The 17,321-nt window shown below is 43.8% G+C and overlaps 1 protein-coding gene across 1 annotated transcript in view; it reads right to left on the reverse strand.

Moving 5' to 3' along the window:
- The window catches only part of RIMS4 (regulating synaptic membrane exocytosis 4), a 55,017-nt gene that overhangs the window by 22,170 nt on the left and 15,526 nt on the right, over positions 1-17,321 (reverse strand). The window contains exon 2 of the mRNA XM_023939889.2: positions 1,847-1,988. Within this exon, the coding sequence (XP_023795657.1) occupies positions 1,847-1,988 (142 nt within the window). The remainder of the gene's footprint in view (positions 1-1,846; positions 1,989-17,321) is intronic.

Raw genomic sequence — 17,321 nt, forward strand, 5'->3', positions numbered from 1 at the left:
TTCCCCAAACAATTCCATTCTTTGCTGCAGGAAAAGAAAGCAGAGAAACTCCCCTCCCACCATGTTTCAAGAGAATTGAGTCCTCTTAGCTCTTTGTACTCTCAGCCCTGTTTGCTTATCACTTGTGGCTCAGACAGATAGCTGCAATTCCCACCGGGTTCCCAGAAGAGATTAATTACCCCACCTAGGAACAAAGCATCCAAGAATCACTTAATCACACTTTTCAGAGAAGAAACTACCCCATCCCTGACCGAGGTGCTGGCAAGGATGATCTGGCAGCGCTCAAGGTTGGAATACCAAACATTAGGCTTGTTCTAATACAGACACTTGGATTGCAAGACAGGCTTTTCCCTTTTTCTGTCGAGCTGAGAGCTACACATCACCTGCCTTTAAGGTGAGACAGCACTTGTAGGGGTGAAGCATTTTGTTGGCAGAAATACTCCCCCTCCATGAAAGCCCAACAAAGCAGCTGCTGTATGCAGTGAGAGGACACAGACCATTCAGGGAATTACACACCTTCCCAGGAGGGTAAGCTATGTAAATATAAAAAGGAAAGAATTTTGTTCTGCATGAAAGCAGATTCTTGCTCCTCATTGCCCAGGGACTGAACTTAATCACTAATCCTCTGCATCTAGTAGCGGAGGCAGAACTCCAAGCCACAGGACTGTGCTGGTGTAGCAGGAATATTTCCCTGGAGACAGCAGCTCACAGAAGAGATAAGGTACATCACAGCTTTTGAGTGACAAGATTGCTATCGCAGTCTGTGCCTCATTACTATTTTGAACCTTCAGCACAGATCTATGATGCCTTTCCAGGATTAGCCTACTTCTAAAGCTAAAGAAAGTCTCTCTTCATTTACAGCCTGTTACTTATTTAACACCAGAATCACATTAATTGAGAGTGCCTTTGGACTATCTCAGCATTTTAGCTGTACAGTGTACTCAGAATATCACACAGGACTAGAGAGAGAGCATACAGAATGATGCCAAGAGTGGTCCTTGGCTTAAACAGACACTTTTTAGGTATAGAAACATTTTGGACTCACACCTAGAAAGCACAAAATCGAATGGTACGAACTGCTTCCTTTTTAAATACTGTGGGTTTTTTGCTTCCAAAGATTGCCATGAACAGTCATCTTAGTAAAATTATTAAATTTCCATATATGGCTTTAAGTAATGGAAATACAAAAGCCAGAATTGAAGACAAGTCAGGTCCCAAAGTTCTGGCCTAAAAATCCCCTGCTTTGCATTCTGCTATGAAGTGTAAATGCAAGCGTGTTGTAACTTCTCTTGGGGTCAAAAATCTTTTCTGAAACACATTCTTTTAGGACACTGTAACTCAGATGAAACAAAATAAAGTTTTTCACCAAAGTACACACAGGCTCCAAAATATGTATTTTGATATCAGAATTTTGCTATGCTATCATGTATTTTATTACTTTCACCCTTTTCAGCACCTTGAAACTTCTGCCTGCCCCAAACCAAAGGGTTATTTTTGAAGAGGGGAAATGGGACTATTGTGCAACATTAGAAACTACTGGCTTATAATTTACGAGCAGTAATGAGCTTCTGCTATTGACCCTGAATTACTCATCCAAAGGCAAAGCGGTTAAAAGTAATGGGTATCTGCTTCAGCTCAGAGTAATGAGGACACTAAAAAAAGTATATAAACAGTCGAGTATGTGCCAGCTATGCAGACAGAGAGATCTGCTCTAATTGGGTGGGCAGTACACCTGCAGCACAAGCAAGTCAGAAAAACACAATGTCCGTCGTGCTGGAAGAAACTTAATACATACAGGGACAGCACATCCCATGAGAGATTAGCCAGCTCCCTTTTGATGACTTACTTTCCCTCTGATCCATAGCTGTTCATGCTGTCCTCGATGGACTCGTGGCTGGCTTGACGGACGGTCCTGCTGGGCATTTCCACAGCCAGGCCAGTTTCTGTGCTCCTCTGGATGGCTCCTTTCAGTCTCCGACCATCACCATCTAGGAACACAAGGGGAGAAAGGCAGTCAGCCTCTATTCCCAGAGCCTTCTGCACTGACTGAGCCAAGGGGAAACAGAGAAGGTCTTCTGGAAGACCAGCCTGGCATCTGTCACGCAGTGTTTCCCTTACTCAGCCCTGCTTCATCAGCAGCTCCTGAGCCACCTCTGGAACACACTCGCTGCTCCATCATGCCAGGCCCGGCAGATACTCAGAGCATGCACACCCTCCCCACCTACTCCAACCATTTGTACCAATTAATTATCCACTGAGCAAGCAGCCACACCAGCTGGCTACACCCAGAGCTACCCAGTCAGGGAACACAGTAGCAGCAACCACGGGCACAGCTGAGGTCTACAGCCTGATGCCTCCAAGCCTTTCCCAAATCCCACATTGCTGCCTCAGGTTGTGTGGAACAGCACAAAGAGTGGCAGATCCTAGTGGACACTGAGTGAGCAGGGGGGAAGAAAAGGCCAGGCAGTACCAGAGGTGTTATGAAAGCAGGAGCCCTCCCGGACCAGCCACACAGGAATAGTTGGGCACAGCCAAAATGTTCCCTGGTGGCATGGGAAATGCACCAGCAATGGAAAACCCTGGAGAGGACTATTCCCCTTGGTAGACGCCCTCAGCCACAGCACAGAGGGAATTAAGTGGATTCTGGTTCCTCCTGGGTGCAGTCTTCAGAGGCTCAGCCCTCTGAAATTAACAGCTGCTATTTTCATCCTCCATCTCAAGCAGTCTGTTTCTCAGAACAAACCATGTTATGTAATGAATATGTAATGAATACCATTACTATTAATTGCTGTAGCTGGTGTTAGGAAGCTCCAGATTTCATCCCACATAGAGCACTCATCCTGAAACACATCTGCTGCAAGTTTTCTGAACAAAGCAAAAATTATCTAAATCCTCTAATGATACCCAGTCATTACCCTGGATTCAGGCAACAAACCTCTGACCCACAGTGCTCTCAGAAACCTTCCAGCTTTTTTGAGTACCACCTCCAGAGGAGAAATGACCCAGCTACTGAGTCTGGAGAACTCAGGATCGCCAAATATTAAAGAAAGCAAATCTTTCAAAGAATCACAGGATGGGTAAGGTTGGAAGGGACCACAGTGGGTGATCTGATCCATCCTCCCTGCTGAAACAGGGTCATCCTAGAGCACACTGCACAGGATTGCGTCAAGACGGTTCTTGGAATATCTCCAGTGAGGGAGACTCCGCAACTTTCTGGGCAACCTGTTCCAGTGCACCCACACAGTGAAGTTCTTCCTCGTATTCAGGTGGAACTTCTTGTGAATCACTTTCTGAACTGCATTGGAAATATGAGGGTATCTGTAATAACCTGCCTAAAATACACTCTTATTTGTAGCAGGCTGCTTGACCTAAAACATTTTTCTTTAGATCTTGGTGCGAAGAGGGACTTTGGAAAAAAAATTCAGTAAGATATCAGAAATGCTTCCTATCCCACTTCTCCAATTATATCTACATGGAAATGCAAAGACAAAAATTTGCCTATAAATACAGCTGTAAAGTACCTTTTCCTCTACTATCATGAGGTTTCCAACTGGGTAAACGTGCTGAGCCCAGGGCTCTGTACCAGCTGCTGTCCCCACATATGGTGCAGCCTGTGTACACATGTCCCTGTGAGCTAAGGGGATCGAATTTGCCTGTTCTGGGTTAACGTTAACTATAGTTTGTACTGTTTGTGTGCCTAGAGCAATGCATGAAGCACATTGTATAAATCAGGAAGTTACACAAATGTAAAACATATTTCTCATGTGCTTTCAAAATCCAAACCTTCAGGCAAGAATAACAATATGGGCATCAACAAAAGCGAAGCTTTTCTATTTTCCCAACCAGTGCAAAGCAGCTCCCTTTGATTCACCCTCTTTAGCCTTGTGCATCTCACTGGAGCCTATGATGGGGTTTGTAGGTTCCTCTGAGGGCACATCCCACAGCCATGCGGGCAGACTTGATGGTCTGTTTCATTTGTCTTGCATTCACCTCCACAAACAATCTCTGAGTCATCCACACGCACCAGTGCCCATCCCTCTCTCACGTGTGCACTCAGAGTGCTCATCCTCCTGCCCTCTGAGGTTGGTCCTCACACGAGCTCTGCCAGCAGTCAGTCAAAGCATCAAATGTCATAAATGTAGGAAGCAAATTAAAAATGCCCCATTGCCCAGCCATGCAACATCTGTTTAAAAAAAGAATCTCTTCTTTCCCCAATCTAATGAGATGTGCCTGGAGACACTCAAAATTAAAAGACGATTCATCCACAGCTGGCAACAAACGAGAGGCTTGGGACAGAGCAAGGGTTTGGAGCAGCACAAGGTGCTTGCTCTATTCCATCAACCATCTCCTGATTGAAAGGCAGGGAAATGAAGCAGAAGGGCCCAAAGGCAAGGAAAGACAGCAGCGTGGGAGCACCAGGGCACTGTACCAGATATTTAACTGGCACGGGGGCGAGTTCAGCTGTAGAGCACCACATGCACAGCTTTCCACCACTGCTGGGTGGGTCATTTTCTACTAGTCCTGATTACTTTTTCAGATTAAAAAAAAGAAAAAAAAAAAAAAAAAGAAAAATACAAGGAAAAAAAAAGGAAAGGAAAAAATGACAAAAGTTTAATCAAGAATCTCTGTGAAACAAGACAATGGGAATAAAGGACAAAAATCCTTTGTTCCTCTGTCTTCTTTCAGACAGAGATGCACAGAAACTCCTGCATCTTACAAATGATCTCTCATTATTCTGGAGAAACGTTTCTCCAACCTTTCTGTCCCTACAGTCTCTTTTTGCCAAAAGTTTCCTTTGAACAGAAGGGGAATAATTTGTTTTGCCAAAAAGGCAAGCTCCCAAACCACAACAGCCAGAGGCATGACTGAAATGCGGTAAGAGATCACCACAAGCACCAAAGATGCCATCAAAAAGGAGATCTAAGTTCCTCAACTGCCCAGCCCCATCAGCTGGGAGAGGAGGACAGACCAGGGATAGCACACTTGGAAAGGAAATACTTATGGATGACACTGCACTTCTCATCTGTGAGCCAAAAGTGGTTCACAAGCAACAGTCAACCTACCATTACTCATTCTCTGGTCAGCGTGGAGCATGGCATAGGGCTGTGCCTCTTCCCCTTCCTGAAATCCTTGTGCTTCGACACCTTTGCCAATCAGAAGGTAAATGATATGCAACTGTGTGGGTGTTGCCTGGCAAAACCATTTGCCTTAATTTGTCAGTGCTATCTGAAACAAGTAAGAGCAGTATCGACATTTTCTGCAGTGTCACTAGATTTATTCCCTGCACCTCTTCCAATTAAGCAGCAAACAACAGAGGTTAAGCAGTCAGTCGAGCCTGCAGCTCAACACATCACTAAGAGAGGATTTTACTCTGAGATGACCTTGGGAAGACGAAATTTTTTGGTCAAATATCCAGGATGAAGATACACAGCACCTCGCTGACGCCAACAACCAGAAGGACCCAGCAGTCACTCTGCCAAGTTCTCAGTGTTGACAGGTGCTTCCATTTTGCTCTGTTCAGCCAAACAATTTATGTTTGGATAAAGAATATCTTCTAAAGCACTGTGCACACCAGGTTTGAAGATATCAAGAGATGAAGAAGCTACCATTTGCCTGCATGGTTTATTTTACTACGTGACATTTAGAGATGTGGCTTAAGTTTGCCTGGTTTCAGCTTTCACACATCAGGTTTTTTTAGTGCCCTTCTCTGCCCCAAGAGCTGCTAGGTTCTCATTAGAAAGACTTTTCTGCAGTGAAGATGAGCTATCTCTCAATCTTATTTTGACAAGTTAAACAGACTGAGATCTCTATGTCTCTCACACTCTGGCTTTTTTTTCTCCTGGCCTTGAATCTTTATAACAATCTCCCCAGGTTTTAAACACCCTTTTGAGAACAGAACTGAAGTCTACATTTTAGTGCAGAAATGCATACAGAGGTAAAAATCAGCTTGTATTCTCATCTTCACTACTTCTGCTGGTATCCCCCAAGACCACAGTAAGCTCCTGGTCACATCACACCTTGCCTGGAGGCTGTGCAGTCTCTTGCCTGTCCTGCTGTACAACCTTGCAGAACGTTACATTTAAAAATATGTAAGAAAATGAATTTTATTTGAAGAGAAAGCAAACAAAACTCCAGACAGCTTTATACAGCTCTCTCAACCTCCATACTAATTACTCTCTTTCTAATGTCCACATCACCTGTGAGTTAAGTGAGGTTTAAAGTCATGCTTGCTCCAAATCAAATGAAAACACTGAGCACCACCACCCCTTCAAGAGAGCCCTCCTGCCTTCGAGGCTTTTCCTTGACAACTGCTTTTTGATATGTGAAGCAAGTTTTTAGTCCATTTATCACAATCCCATTTTTAGGGTCATGTTGTTCTAGGACAAAACCCTAACATACTTGCCACATTTACCCAGATATCTGTGTCTTCTAAAACTTTGAGAAAATTCTGTTCTCACAAGACCCATTTTCCCAACATTCTTCTTGACTGATATTAATTATATTCCATCATTTTGTTCATTATTAATTAGATCTCATTATCATGTTCCCCATCATCTTTGAGTGACATCAGACCAGCCAACCAAAAGTTTCTTCCAGACAGCCCAGTAACAAATGAAGACGAGCAAGGTGACCTATGCAGAGCAGAGCACATTTTAGACAATTCCTTTAACCAAGCTTTCAGCTGTCAACCACACCGAGAGGTCTTCTCAAGGATGGTGCCACTCCCACAGAAGAGCTGCCACCAGGAGCTGGATTTGCCTGAAATTATGGGGATAGGAAAAATCAGAGCGGCCTTTTTCCCTTTCCTGCCCCAAGGAAAGGACTTCACATGTCCTCTTCTACATCACTCCCACACACAACTCTTCAAAGCTCTTCCTCTCTGATTCTGACAGGGCTGTCCATACTCAGAGGCCAGAAAGTCTTGGAATATCTGTGAGTCCTGCAATAGCTCAGCACAAGGTCATGATTATATAATTATTACTCCACAATAGATGTTTATTGATGGCATTTCTGAGAGACAGAGCATGCCCCTCTCACTGCACTGTCCTATTCCTGCACTGTCTCCTATTTCACCACTTCCATTTCCTTCGCCCAAACACTTGTTACCATCTTTCTATTTTCCACTTTGTTTTCAATTTTCTCCTCCATCACAGTTTGCTTCCATCACAAAAAGAAACCAGCATGATGCATGTGCTGCAGACCCTCCTGTACTTTAGAATTAATTGGTATTGATTTAGCCTTGAGATTAGGCATTGACTGAACTTCAACTCAAACAGCCTGGCTCCTAAATTACCCAACTGCTTCCAAGCACTGAGCACAGTGGCACCCAAAGCACATGGACTCACCAACAAGGGCCACCCAAGACACCAAGGGTGTGGCAAAACAGCATGGGTAGCTGTTATACTTTCCCAGCATTTTAGCTTGAGGTGCCAGGGGGAAAATCAGGAAGGTAAATCAGCTGGATGCTTACTTTCATTTGTTCCTATTGCGCTCTGGAAAATATAACATTGTGTATTTTCCAAGAAAGTTAGTCCAAGCTTGAGTGAAGAGACTGCATTCCCACTGCTATTCTTACCCAAGTGTAGCAGTATGGAACAATTCCCATCCAAACATGCTGCAGGGCATCAGCCCGGGCAGACTCTGCTCTCTGGATTCACACCTGGGCTCCTCAGCACATGAATCGCCTGCTTTGCTCCAAAATACAAACCTGTACTTATGAAGCATGAAGAACTGACAAGTCCAGCAAGGGAACACAGAAAAACCCATCTGGCTGAGTCAAAGAAGCCTTCAGACCACACTGTAGATCACATAGAGAGCAGAGATAGGACAGGACCCAACTGCCTGCAGAGGAGACTTGCCCAGAGCTATCTCCTTTCAGTTCATGCTGAATCTGCCTGCTCTACCCTTGGCTCAAACATGGGCTCACAAGCCCTTTCATTTTCCACTAACTTCACTCTTAGGGTTTTGACCCTAAGAGTTTTTTTTATCTTTCTTCCCCATGAAGATCTGCCCCTGAGAAAAGATGAAGCAGGTCAGTTTGGGGCTGAAAACGAAGGGAAAACATCAAGTACCCATCTGTACAATATCACCTGCTGAGGTGAGGAAGGTCCCCAAGTCCATCAGCTGGTCTTTGGCATGTCTGTGGGTAAAAAGCAGCAGTGGGAGTCTCAGCTCAGCACCCCATCAGACTGCTAAAGCACTGAACATTTCATCTCCTACCTATTTTCAGGTACTCTGAGGAAAGAGTCAGCATGTTAACTTCTCCACCTGAAACTTTGTCACTGCATCGATGCTTCTGAAATGTTAAAAAAAAAAATTTAAAAAATAAATTCTGTTTAGTCAGATGCTGACTCCCTGTGACACGTATTAAGTCTTGTATGCCATGAATCAGTTCTGAGTTTAATAAAAATTCCATTGTTCAGCTTCAAAGGAGAAAAAGAGAAGTCTTCCCACAGCCTTGCATGAATTGCACCCAACAGCTGTGACAGCCTGGCACACGCTGAGCTGTTGGCTGTCAGGGTGGGCAGCACAGGCCCCTTTACAGGGGTACCTCTGTTCACAGCAAGCCCTGATGCTCTCCTGAGGGGCTGCTTCTGCTCAGGAAAAAAAAATATAAATACTGGATTGTCACTTCAGAATGCAGTTTAACGAGATGAACTCAATCTCATCATGCCTGGCAAGCCCTGACATCCTGCCAAGCATTCCCTACATCAACATCCTAATGGAGTGTGAATTATGAGCACCTAAAGAGAGGCAGTTTGTACTGTGCTCCAGAACATGCCAGGCTATCATCACAGCCTGAGTAATCCACCAGAATGACAGAAAATGGCTGGGGATAAGCAGGGGCACTAATCAGGCTGTATGCTTCATTCCCCTGTCCTAGTTTCAGACACCAACAAAATCACACCCTTTCTTTCCAAATTAAGCACAGAATCTTTATGGGATGGAAAAAAATAATTCAACATGTTAATTCTTAATCTGTGGAGGTTAGGTACATTCACAGGGTTAGGAAAGTTCAGTCAACTCTTCTTGTGAGAGCCACAAAAATAGTAAAATTAGCAACTATTTGCATTGCTATTACAGCTACTGAATCCAGCTGAATGCAGAGCAGAGCCAGGACACCCTGCCTGCATAGGAAACCTCTGGAGATGCCAATGAGACACCTCCAAATTCCCTCTGCAGCACAATACATCCCACTGCTGATCCACAAGGGTATTTTAGCACAGGAAAGCTTCCTCTCATCCTAGAGCTCAGACTGGCCTGTCCTCACCCACGCCAAGAGGCAGTGCTGACACCCATGCCCAGATGTGTGGATGCCAAACCAACTCCCCCTGAACCCAGGGGTTACTGTTCTTCCCCCTCACCACTAGAAGAGGACCAAAAAGTGTTTACAGGGTTATTTTCATGAACAGCCTCTGAGGCTGCCTTCCCTAATTCCCCCACAACCCAGCTCAAACCCCAACTCCAGCATTTTTCTTCCATGCTGGCCTGAGCCACAGTTTGTTTTAAATCCAACTGTGCCTGTATTTAAGCAAGTCTCCACCCCAGCAGATGTTATAATCTCTTGTAGCTTGGCTGTGCCATGGGTAGAGTATCAATTTTTCTTCCTTTCTTTATGAGTTCTATTTTCATATGTTAAACATTTTTTTCCTCCTCCTTTTAAGGGTAAAACCAAATAGCTCTCAAGATGCTATTTTTAATTTTGGCCTTTTTGATAATTCATCTATATAAAAAAAATTAATGGCCAAAATTTTCATTTAAAAGTGTCTAAAGAAAAAGTTCTGCAACAAACACGTAGCCAGGAAAATCACTTGGAGATCTTTTCCTTCCCTGTCAAGAGAGAGAAAGCCAACAGCCAAAAGGTAAACACATATGTTCCACTGTCAATGACTTTCAAATGGAGTTTTTGACTACCATAAAAAATTGTTTAGCTTTTCACTATAAAAAAAGTTGCAGTACCATAACACTAACAAAAACGTTTGGTTCTTTCAGAGTATTTCATGGCAACTACTTTTCAGCTAGACCCAGTTGCTCAGAATTCTTTCCATGTCTCTATTTTGTTTGCAGCAGGATCCAAATAGCTTCATCTGATGGCTGGTTTTGCATTTTTATTTTTATAAGAAAATGGAACACACTGCCTGCCCCCTTCTCTTCCCCCAATCTGCCAGGCTTTGCAGTAGAGTCTGATTAAATGAAATGTCCATAACAATCCAGAAAATTCGCTGCTGTAACATTTCTGCAGCAACCTAGCAATGAAACCTGAACACTGCCCTGTCTGTAGCCCAGGTCTCCAGGGAAAGACAAGCATGGAACTGCTGGTGCTGTGCCAGCTGTCTGGGACAGACACATCCCACATCCCAGGCCCTTCTTCATCTGCTGCTTTTGTGCTTGGGCAAGGGTTAATGACTTAAAAATGTAATATTACTATGCTATTTATAGTGCAATAAACCACAGATATACACACATATTCTCATTGCACAGCAATTAGGGCCTCACCAAGAGTTAAACTCCCCTCTGACATCAGCTCACCTGGGAAGCCCTGGCAGTCTGCAGTCCAAGTATGTACCAAGTCAAGGAAAATTTAGTTGATGCACTCAGAGAACATGTACATTTGGCACAGGCAATTAATTTAAATGATTTATTTAAACCACTACACTGTAATATTTACTCCCTAGAAAGCTGAGGGAAGTGTCATACATAGAATCAACAACCAGCGGTGCTCTAAGTGTTCTCAGTTCCAAACTCTTAGAACTTTGCCAGCTATTGAGATGTGGGTATCAGGAGAATATCAGAGTAGAAAATGAGTAGCTGGTTAGTGTGCCAGCACCATCCCAGGTCTTTCTTCTTCTTAACTCACAAGGAGAATTAGAGGTTGAGCCAATTTGTGTCCCTGTGGCTGGAAGTCCTCCAGCTAACCAACAGAAGTTGTGAAGGCCAGGTGAAGCTCTCTACTTAATTACAATAGAGTTGAACCAGAGCACCCTAATGTCCTAATTCTGCCATCCATCTCACACTATTTATAACTGAGGATGTTGCTTAAGTCCAGGTTCTGAAATATGAATGAGCCTGAGCTGCAGAAAACCTCTTGATTTAGAAAAGGATCACAAAAATGAGGTGAATTCACAAAAATAAAGCTACTGGAAAGAGCCATTGTAGAGAATGGTGGTGTGAGATGAAAGAGCTGCCCTGTCTACACTTCACTAAGCCAAGAAACTTAGCATGAGGCTGCTGTGCCCTTCCTGAGCCCGCTGGACCTGCCTCATCACCAACTGCCCCCCGCCTCCCAGCAGAGCCCAGCTTCTAGCTGTTCACCTGGGAACTTTTGGGAAGCAGGAACAAAGCAAATTCAGCAGCCTCTTTGCAAGCTGTGCTTTCCTGCTGCAGAAGAGGACTCGGGTCATGAGCCTCCTGAAGCCGCCAAAACTTCCCCGAGGTGCTGACACACCTTTCTGTCCCACTGGATGCTCAGCTCCAGTGGTCTGCTTTCATCCACAAGGTGAACTTTAAACTGATATTAGCTTTCAGGCCTTTTCTCCCAGGAGCATTAGTTTATCTCTCTCTACCCAGAGCCATCTTTTCCAGCATTTTTAGAGTCTGTACATCTTGGACCTCTCCCCCAGCTTTGGCTGAAACTAGAAAGTATCTGCTACATAGTAATGATGGGAATGGAGTCTAGACAGCAGCTTAAGCATTGAAAAAATATTTGCCTCCTTCAAAACCACAGCTACTACACAGTAGGTAAAGTTTAGTTTTGGTACAGACAAAATTCAGAGGAAGTAGTTGACAAGGCCATTTTTATTAATGAGATTTCTTCCCTTTTCTTCTGTCCTATTGACACTCTTTCAGGAGCAAGCAGCTTCGTCAAGACCACGTGTGTGTGAGCACAGAGAGCAACAGTCTTGGCACAATGAATGAGTCATGCAACCTTTTGTTCACTGGTTATAAATACAATTAAAAACACAGCCCCATTTCCTTAACAGGCACGAAGCCACAGAACCCTGGAGTCATTCATAAACTAGAATCCTGGTGCAGAATTGCGTTCAGAACAGCATTTGATTTGTGTTTAGCTTGAGTTACAATTACTTCATCATATTTTCCTTAAGGAAACGAATGATCAATTCACAAGGAGTTGACTCTGATTATACACACTGCTTAATAACTTGTGTCCATTTGGAAGCAATTATTTGATCCACTGTGGAAGCAGAGATGGGGGAGCTGATGGTCTGGTTTCCAGAGAAGTTAAACAATTCCAGGCATTGAGTTCCTAATTCCAGACAATCTCACCAGATATTACAACTACCTGAGTCGGGCTTCACCAAAGGTGCTCTCATGGAATACCTGCAGCAAATCCTAGAGGAAGCAAGCCAGCATGTTCTTCCCCTCTAACTCTACATACTGCTTTGATTCACATGGAGACATCCTGTGACAAGTCTATGGCTATGGAGTGTCTGTTGTGCCAGGCAAACACCACAGGTGCACTAAATGGAACCCTTTTCTTCCCAAATGGTACCAAGAGCTGTACAAAGGGTTCTTTGTTTGTAGCACACCTGTGGTGCTGAAGGGAGAGCTCAGAGAGTGACTGCATTTCCCAGAAGCCTGCAAATGGACCCACAGTGCTCATACTGCTTCTCTCACAGAGATCCCTTTCCAGGATCAAGGTTCTGGATTGAGTGCCAAGTTCTGCCTGGGTGGAGTGAAAGGAGAGCACCCTGCCCTTCATGACTGCACTAATTTCACTGCAGATATCTCATGACAGCTGGAAGGGAAGGTCAGGCTTCGATGCCCAGCAGCAGGACAGGAGCAATGGTTCCTTACAATGCTAAGTCATTCACGGTGACTAAGAAATCAAAGTGAGTTTGTATCACTGCAAACAGCCCTGCCAATCATACATCATAAATATCTTCAACTGGGGACAAGTCAGGCCGTTACACATGGAAAACACCATCCAATACCAAAAACAGAGGCGCTGGAATTTAACTAGCAGACACCTAAGAAAAAAACATTCAAGTAAAATTTTCACAGCCCAAATCCTGAGGAGACACATGCAAGCTCTCATCCGAGTGACACACTCTCCCACAGACGAACATGGCAGACACATAACTGCCTCCTACATCTGCTTGCTGCATGCACAAAAGCAGCACTCAGATAGAAAAACATCCCAGATTACTTGAAGTCCTTTGGGAAATTCAGTTCACCGTTTGTCTATGCAGAATATTGAGCTTTCAATAGAGGAGAAAAAGCCCTTTGGCCAGAGCTGGAAAATAAACATAACATGTTCATCTCTGCTGAAAGATACTGCAGAATGTGGGAAACCAACCAAAATATCATGCCTGGCTGCAGATTACTGAGGATGGAAAGAAAAATCATCAGATTAATATAGATAAATTAATACAGGAGATTAACACACTTTAGGAACAATACCAAAATCTCATTTTCTCAATTACCAGCAACTAGATGCAGTAAGAATCAGTCCTTTGTGAAGAAGGGGCACACCAATGTTCAGTATTGTATTGAATGGAATTTGCATTAATCACTCACAGCCACACACCAGCAGAGCATCCTGAGAAGCAATGCCTGTTTGCAGCATGGCTACCCCATGACACACATCTGGCAGAAAGTTCACCAAAAACCTCATGATCTGTGCCAGATATCTCTGAACAAATTTTGTAGAAGGAGCAAGGATGAACAAAATGCTTTAGAGAGCCCTGCTAATCTCTCTCTACTACGAGAGCAGAGAAGAGAACGGATGAAGAAGCAATTGTGATACAGCCAGCATCAGCCTTGCAGGCAACACTGACAGTTCAGTGAGATCAAATACGCATTAAAGGGCAGTGTGTGAGTGAAAAAATAGTTTTAATGTAACCACAAAAAAGTTTGAGAATCTCTTTATAAAATGTGCAGACAACGACTGCCCAACAGAAATGGAAGAAGGTCAGGAGAGGACACCGTGCTTACGAAGCACCTGCACCACTGTCACTTCCTGCCCTGTGATACCTGCAGGTAACTTTCATGTTTCTGTTCTCACACTTAACAACTGACATAAGGAAACCTTGGGATTTCTCGAGATGTTACTGGCAAGGTCAGAGAAGTACAATCCCCTTCCATCACCACCTGTGCTCCGAGCGCTCCATTTCACTCTGCTGTACGGTAACTGTGCCAGTGACCTGTGCCAGCCACCCACCCCACCAGGCTCCACCTTCACACTCATTTCAACAGGGAAGCAAACACAAGGAGGTAGGACACACAATTTTGAAAGTGAACTTGAAGGTGAGACCCTCAGTTCCAACCCATTCACAGTCTCTGATCACAAGTCTCAATTACAAATCGAGCTCAGGAGTGAAATAAAATCCTTTCCTCCTCCTCCTGCCTGCAGAGACAGGAGTTCAAGGCTCTGTTTCCTTGGCAACAAAAAAGAGCATCACAACAGCCTCCTCACTAGCAAATGACATACGAAAACGTGTCATTTTTTTCTCTCCAGTGTCTTTTATTACCAGGGAAAAAGCCTGAACTCAGAACTCTCCACTCAGCAAGAATGGAAATAGATATCCATTACTGCTATTTAAAATGCAGTATCTTTGGAGCCTTTAAGCCTATCCTAGGTAGGTAGCAAGTAGGAGATTTTCATTTACTGATGTTAAGCAAAAAAACCAAAAAAAAAACAACCCTGACCTTGCTCAAGTTCACCTTTTAAGATAAATTGTAGAACTTGAAGAGTTTGGGGAAAAAATTGCAGCTCATAAATTGATGAGCTGCATTTTAGATTCTGTTAATATTCACTTTTGAAAAGCATTAGAAATGAAGATTACAAATTTAATAATGCAACACATGGGAGGAATTATCCTCCTCCCCATATAAAAAGGCAATTTGCTCTTGCCTATAAATTGACTTTCTATTACTGTCATTAAACCAGCATAATGTGCTATAATTAGGGTCTGCCCTGCCACAGCTCTGTGGCAACCCACAGCCAAGAACTCATCAGCCAACTTTAGCAGACATCCTCATGAGGCGACAGGGGCAGTGGCACTGCTGGGTATCTCCTCACTGCAGGACTTTGGGGTGCCCAGGGACATTTATGAGAGGTCAGAAAGAAATTGGATGAAACCAACGAGGAAAAAATCGAAAAGCAGAGAATGTCCCTAAACCACAAGTCAGTGGAAGCTGGGCCAGCATCCTGAAGAAGCATCCTAAGAAACCTTGCCATCTCCCTGACTTTCTCCAGACACATTGACAGACACAAAAATCTCTTACTCCTTCCTTTTTGCCACAACAGAGAAGCAAGATCACGGTCCTCAGACTGCAGTAATTTCCAATCCATTTCGTAAGCTGCTTCCAGGTTCTCCTCCTCTATAGTTTGTGCAAACTGAGTGCCCTGCATGGTCTGTGCAAGCCCTGTCCCAGCTGTGGAGTTTCTGCCGCTCCCCTCTCACTCCACATGTGTCTGGACCATCAGGAATGATTCTGCAATGCCCACATGAGAACCTACTGAGCAGCAAAAGCATTAAAATCCATACTCAGTGGTTTCCTTAAACAGGAAACTACATTTAAACAGCTCAACTGAAAGAGCATTAAAATTGTGCTGGCAGGTATTTACTGTCCCATTTCCCACAGCTCTTTCTCCATCTTTAAGCTACTGATGGGTTGTGACATATCGAAATAACAGAAATCTCAATAACAGAAACCTCTTTGCCACTTCTCAGCACTAGCACCATTCTTCCCTTTCACCAGCCGTGTACCTAAACAGCTAGAAGGTAAATCTGACATCTACCTTTTTTTTTTTTTATTTAATCATTTTCACTCATACTTCATGTAGCAGGCAGCTGGGAGACTTGTTCACATCTCAGTTACTTCTGGAACAAATCTGAGCAACTAGCTCAGATAGTGAGGGAATGAGTCGATAGCATCTGCTGATGGTTCTTGCTCTTTGTTTGCTCATGAATTATCCTGAGTTTTAAAAGAAAAGCAGCTGGTACTTGTTCAAGCTTACCAAAGTCTCACTGGTCAGTGCAGCCCACAGCAGGTGCTCTGTGCCTGAGGAAGCAGCTTGGCAGGCCAGGCCAGCACTGGACCTTCAAGGACCACTGGCCAGCTTTGACAAGATGCACCCTTTGCTCCATGACAAGTCAGTTCTTCAGATTGCTGGATGACAGTCAATCCACCTAAAAACTTCTCATTTACCCAAATACTCCTTCCAAGGAACTTAATGGTTTGGAATGAACACGAAGGGGACTTGTGACAATCAAAGCAAACCCATTTGCAAGTCTGACACATGCACAGAAAGCACTTTGCAGTCTCCACCAAAGCCTGGTTTAGTTTCCCTGATGAAGCAATTTTTAGGTCAGAACATGTGCAGATGTTTAGAGGTCTGTGCTTTGTCCTTGGCCTGTTTTGGAGAAAGATGTAACATTTTGCTTCTGCTCTAAGTGCACATTTTCATCAGAGAAACAACAAGGCCACACTTGAAGTCACTACTGAATTTCATTCCTCTGGATCCATGAATGACTAGTACATCTTCCTTCTATCACATAAGCTATATCCCTGATTGAATTGTCTTCCTGTTGTATCCCTTCTCCTTAGAAATTCCCCTTCATGAAGCATGATTTAGCCCTTCTGAACATTACACATTATTTGTTTTTCCCATGTATTTTCTGCTACAGATACGTGACTTTTCCCTGTATTTTAATGTCATATGGAACAGCTTTCCCTTTCAATAGTCACAGCTGCTTAATGAATTCAAAGTGTGACATTTTGTTTTCCACGGTGAGGTGTGTGAGAAGTGTAAACCACGGCTGAGAGATGAACTAGAAAACACAGAGGGCACTGAGCCCTTCCCACCAGCCAGACACAGTGCTCTCACAGCACCCACTGCACCCTGAAAGACTCAGCTTTACTCAGTTAATTGACAGACTTCACTAAACAAATCAAAATGTCAGCTTCAGGAAGTATATACAAGCTTCTGTACACAATAGAGTTTCACAAGCCCCAAAGAGATCCTCTTGTGCTTGATACTTGATGCGCTATCCCACCTGGACACTTGGATGCTTTGCTCAAACAACAGTTCCACGATCCAAGGGGATTCAAAGCCTCAAAAGACTTTCCAGAGCACTGCACAATTTCCTCTGATGTCGCCCACACGGGAGGCTACAAATTGGCAGCAGTAGCTGTCAACATTTTGTTTTGATCTTCTGGCAAACAAATCCACCCTCTGAAATGTTTGCAGGATGCCGAGATAAAAAGCAGCAATGAATAAAACCCAAAGAAGTTTGAAGGGTTTATTTTTACCAAGTAATCAATTCCTTCTGGCAGTCTTCCTCTAACACTAA

Source organism: Cyanistes caeruleus, chromosome 16, assembly GCF_971803275.1.
Source record: "Cyanistes caeruleus chromosome 16, bCyaCae1.hap1.1, whole genome shotgun sequence".
Classification (NCBI taxonomy): domain Eukaryota; kingdom Metazoa; phylum Chordata; class Aves; order Passeriformes; family Paridae; genus Cyanistes; species Cyanistes caeruleus.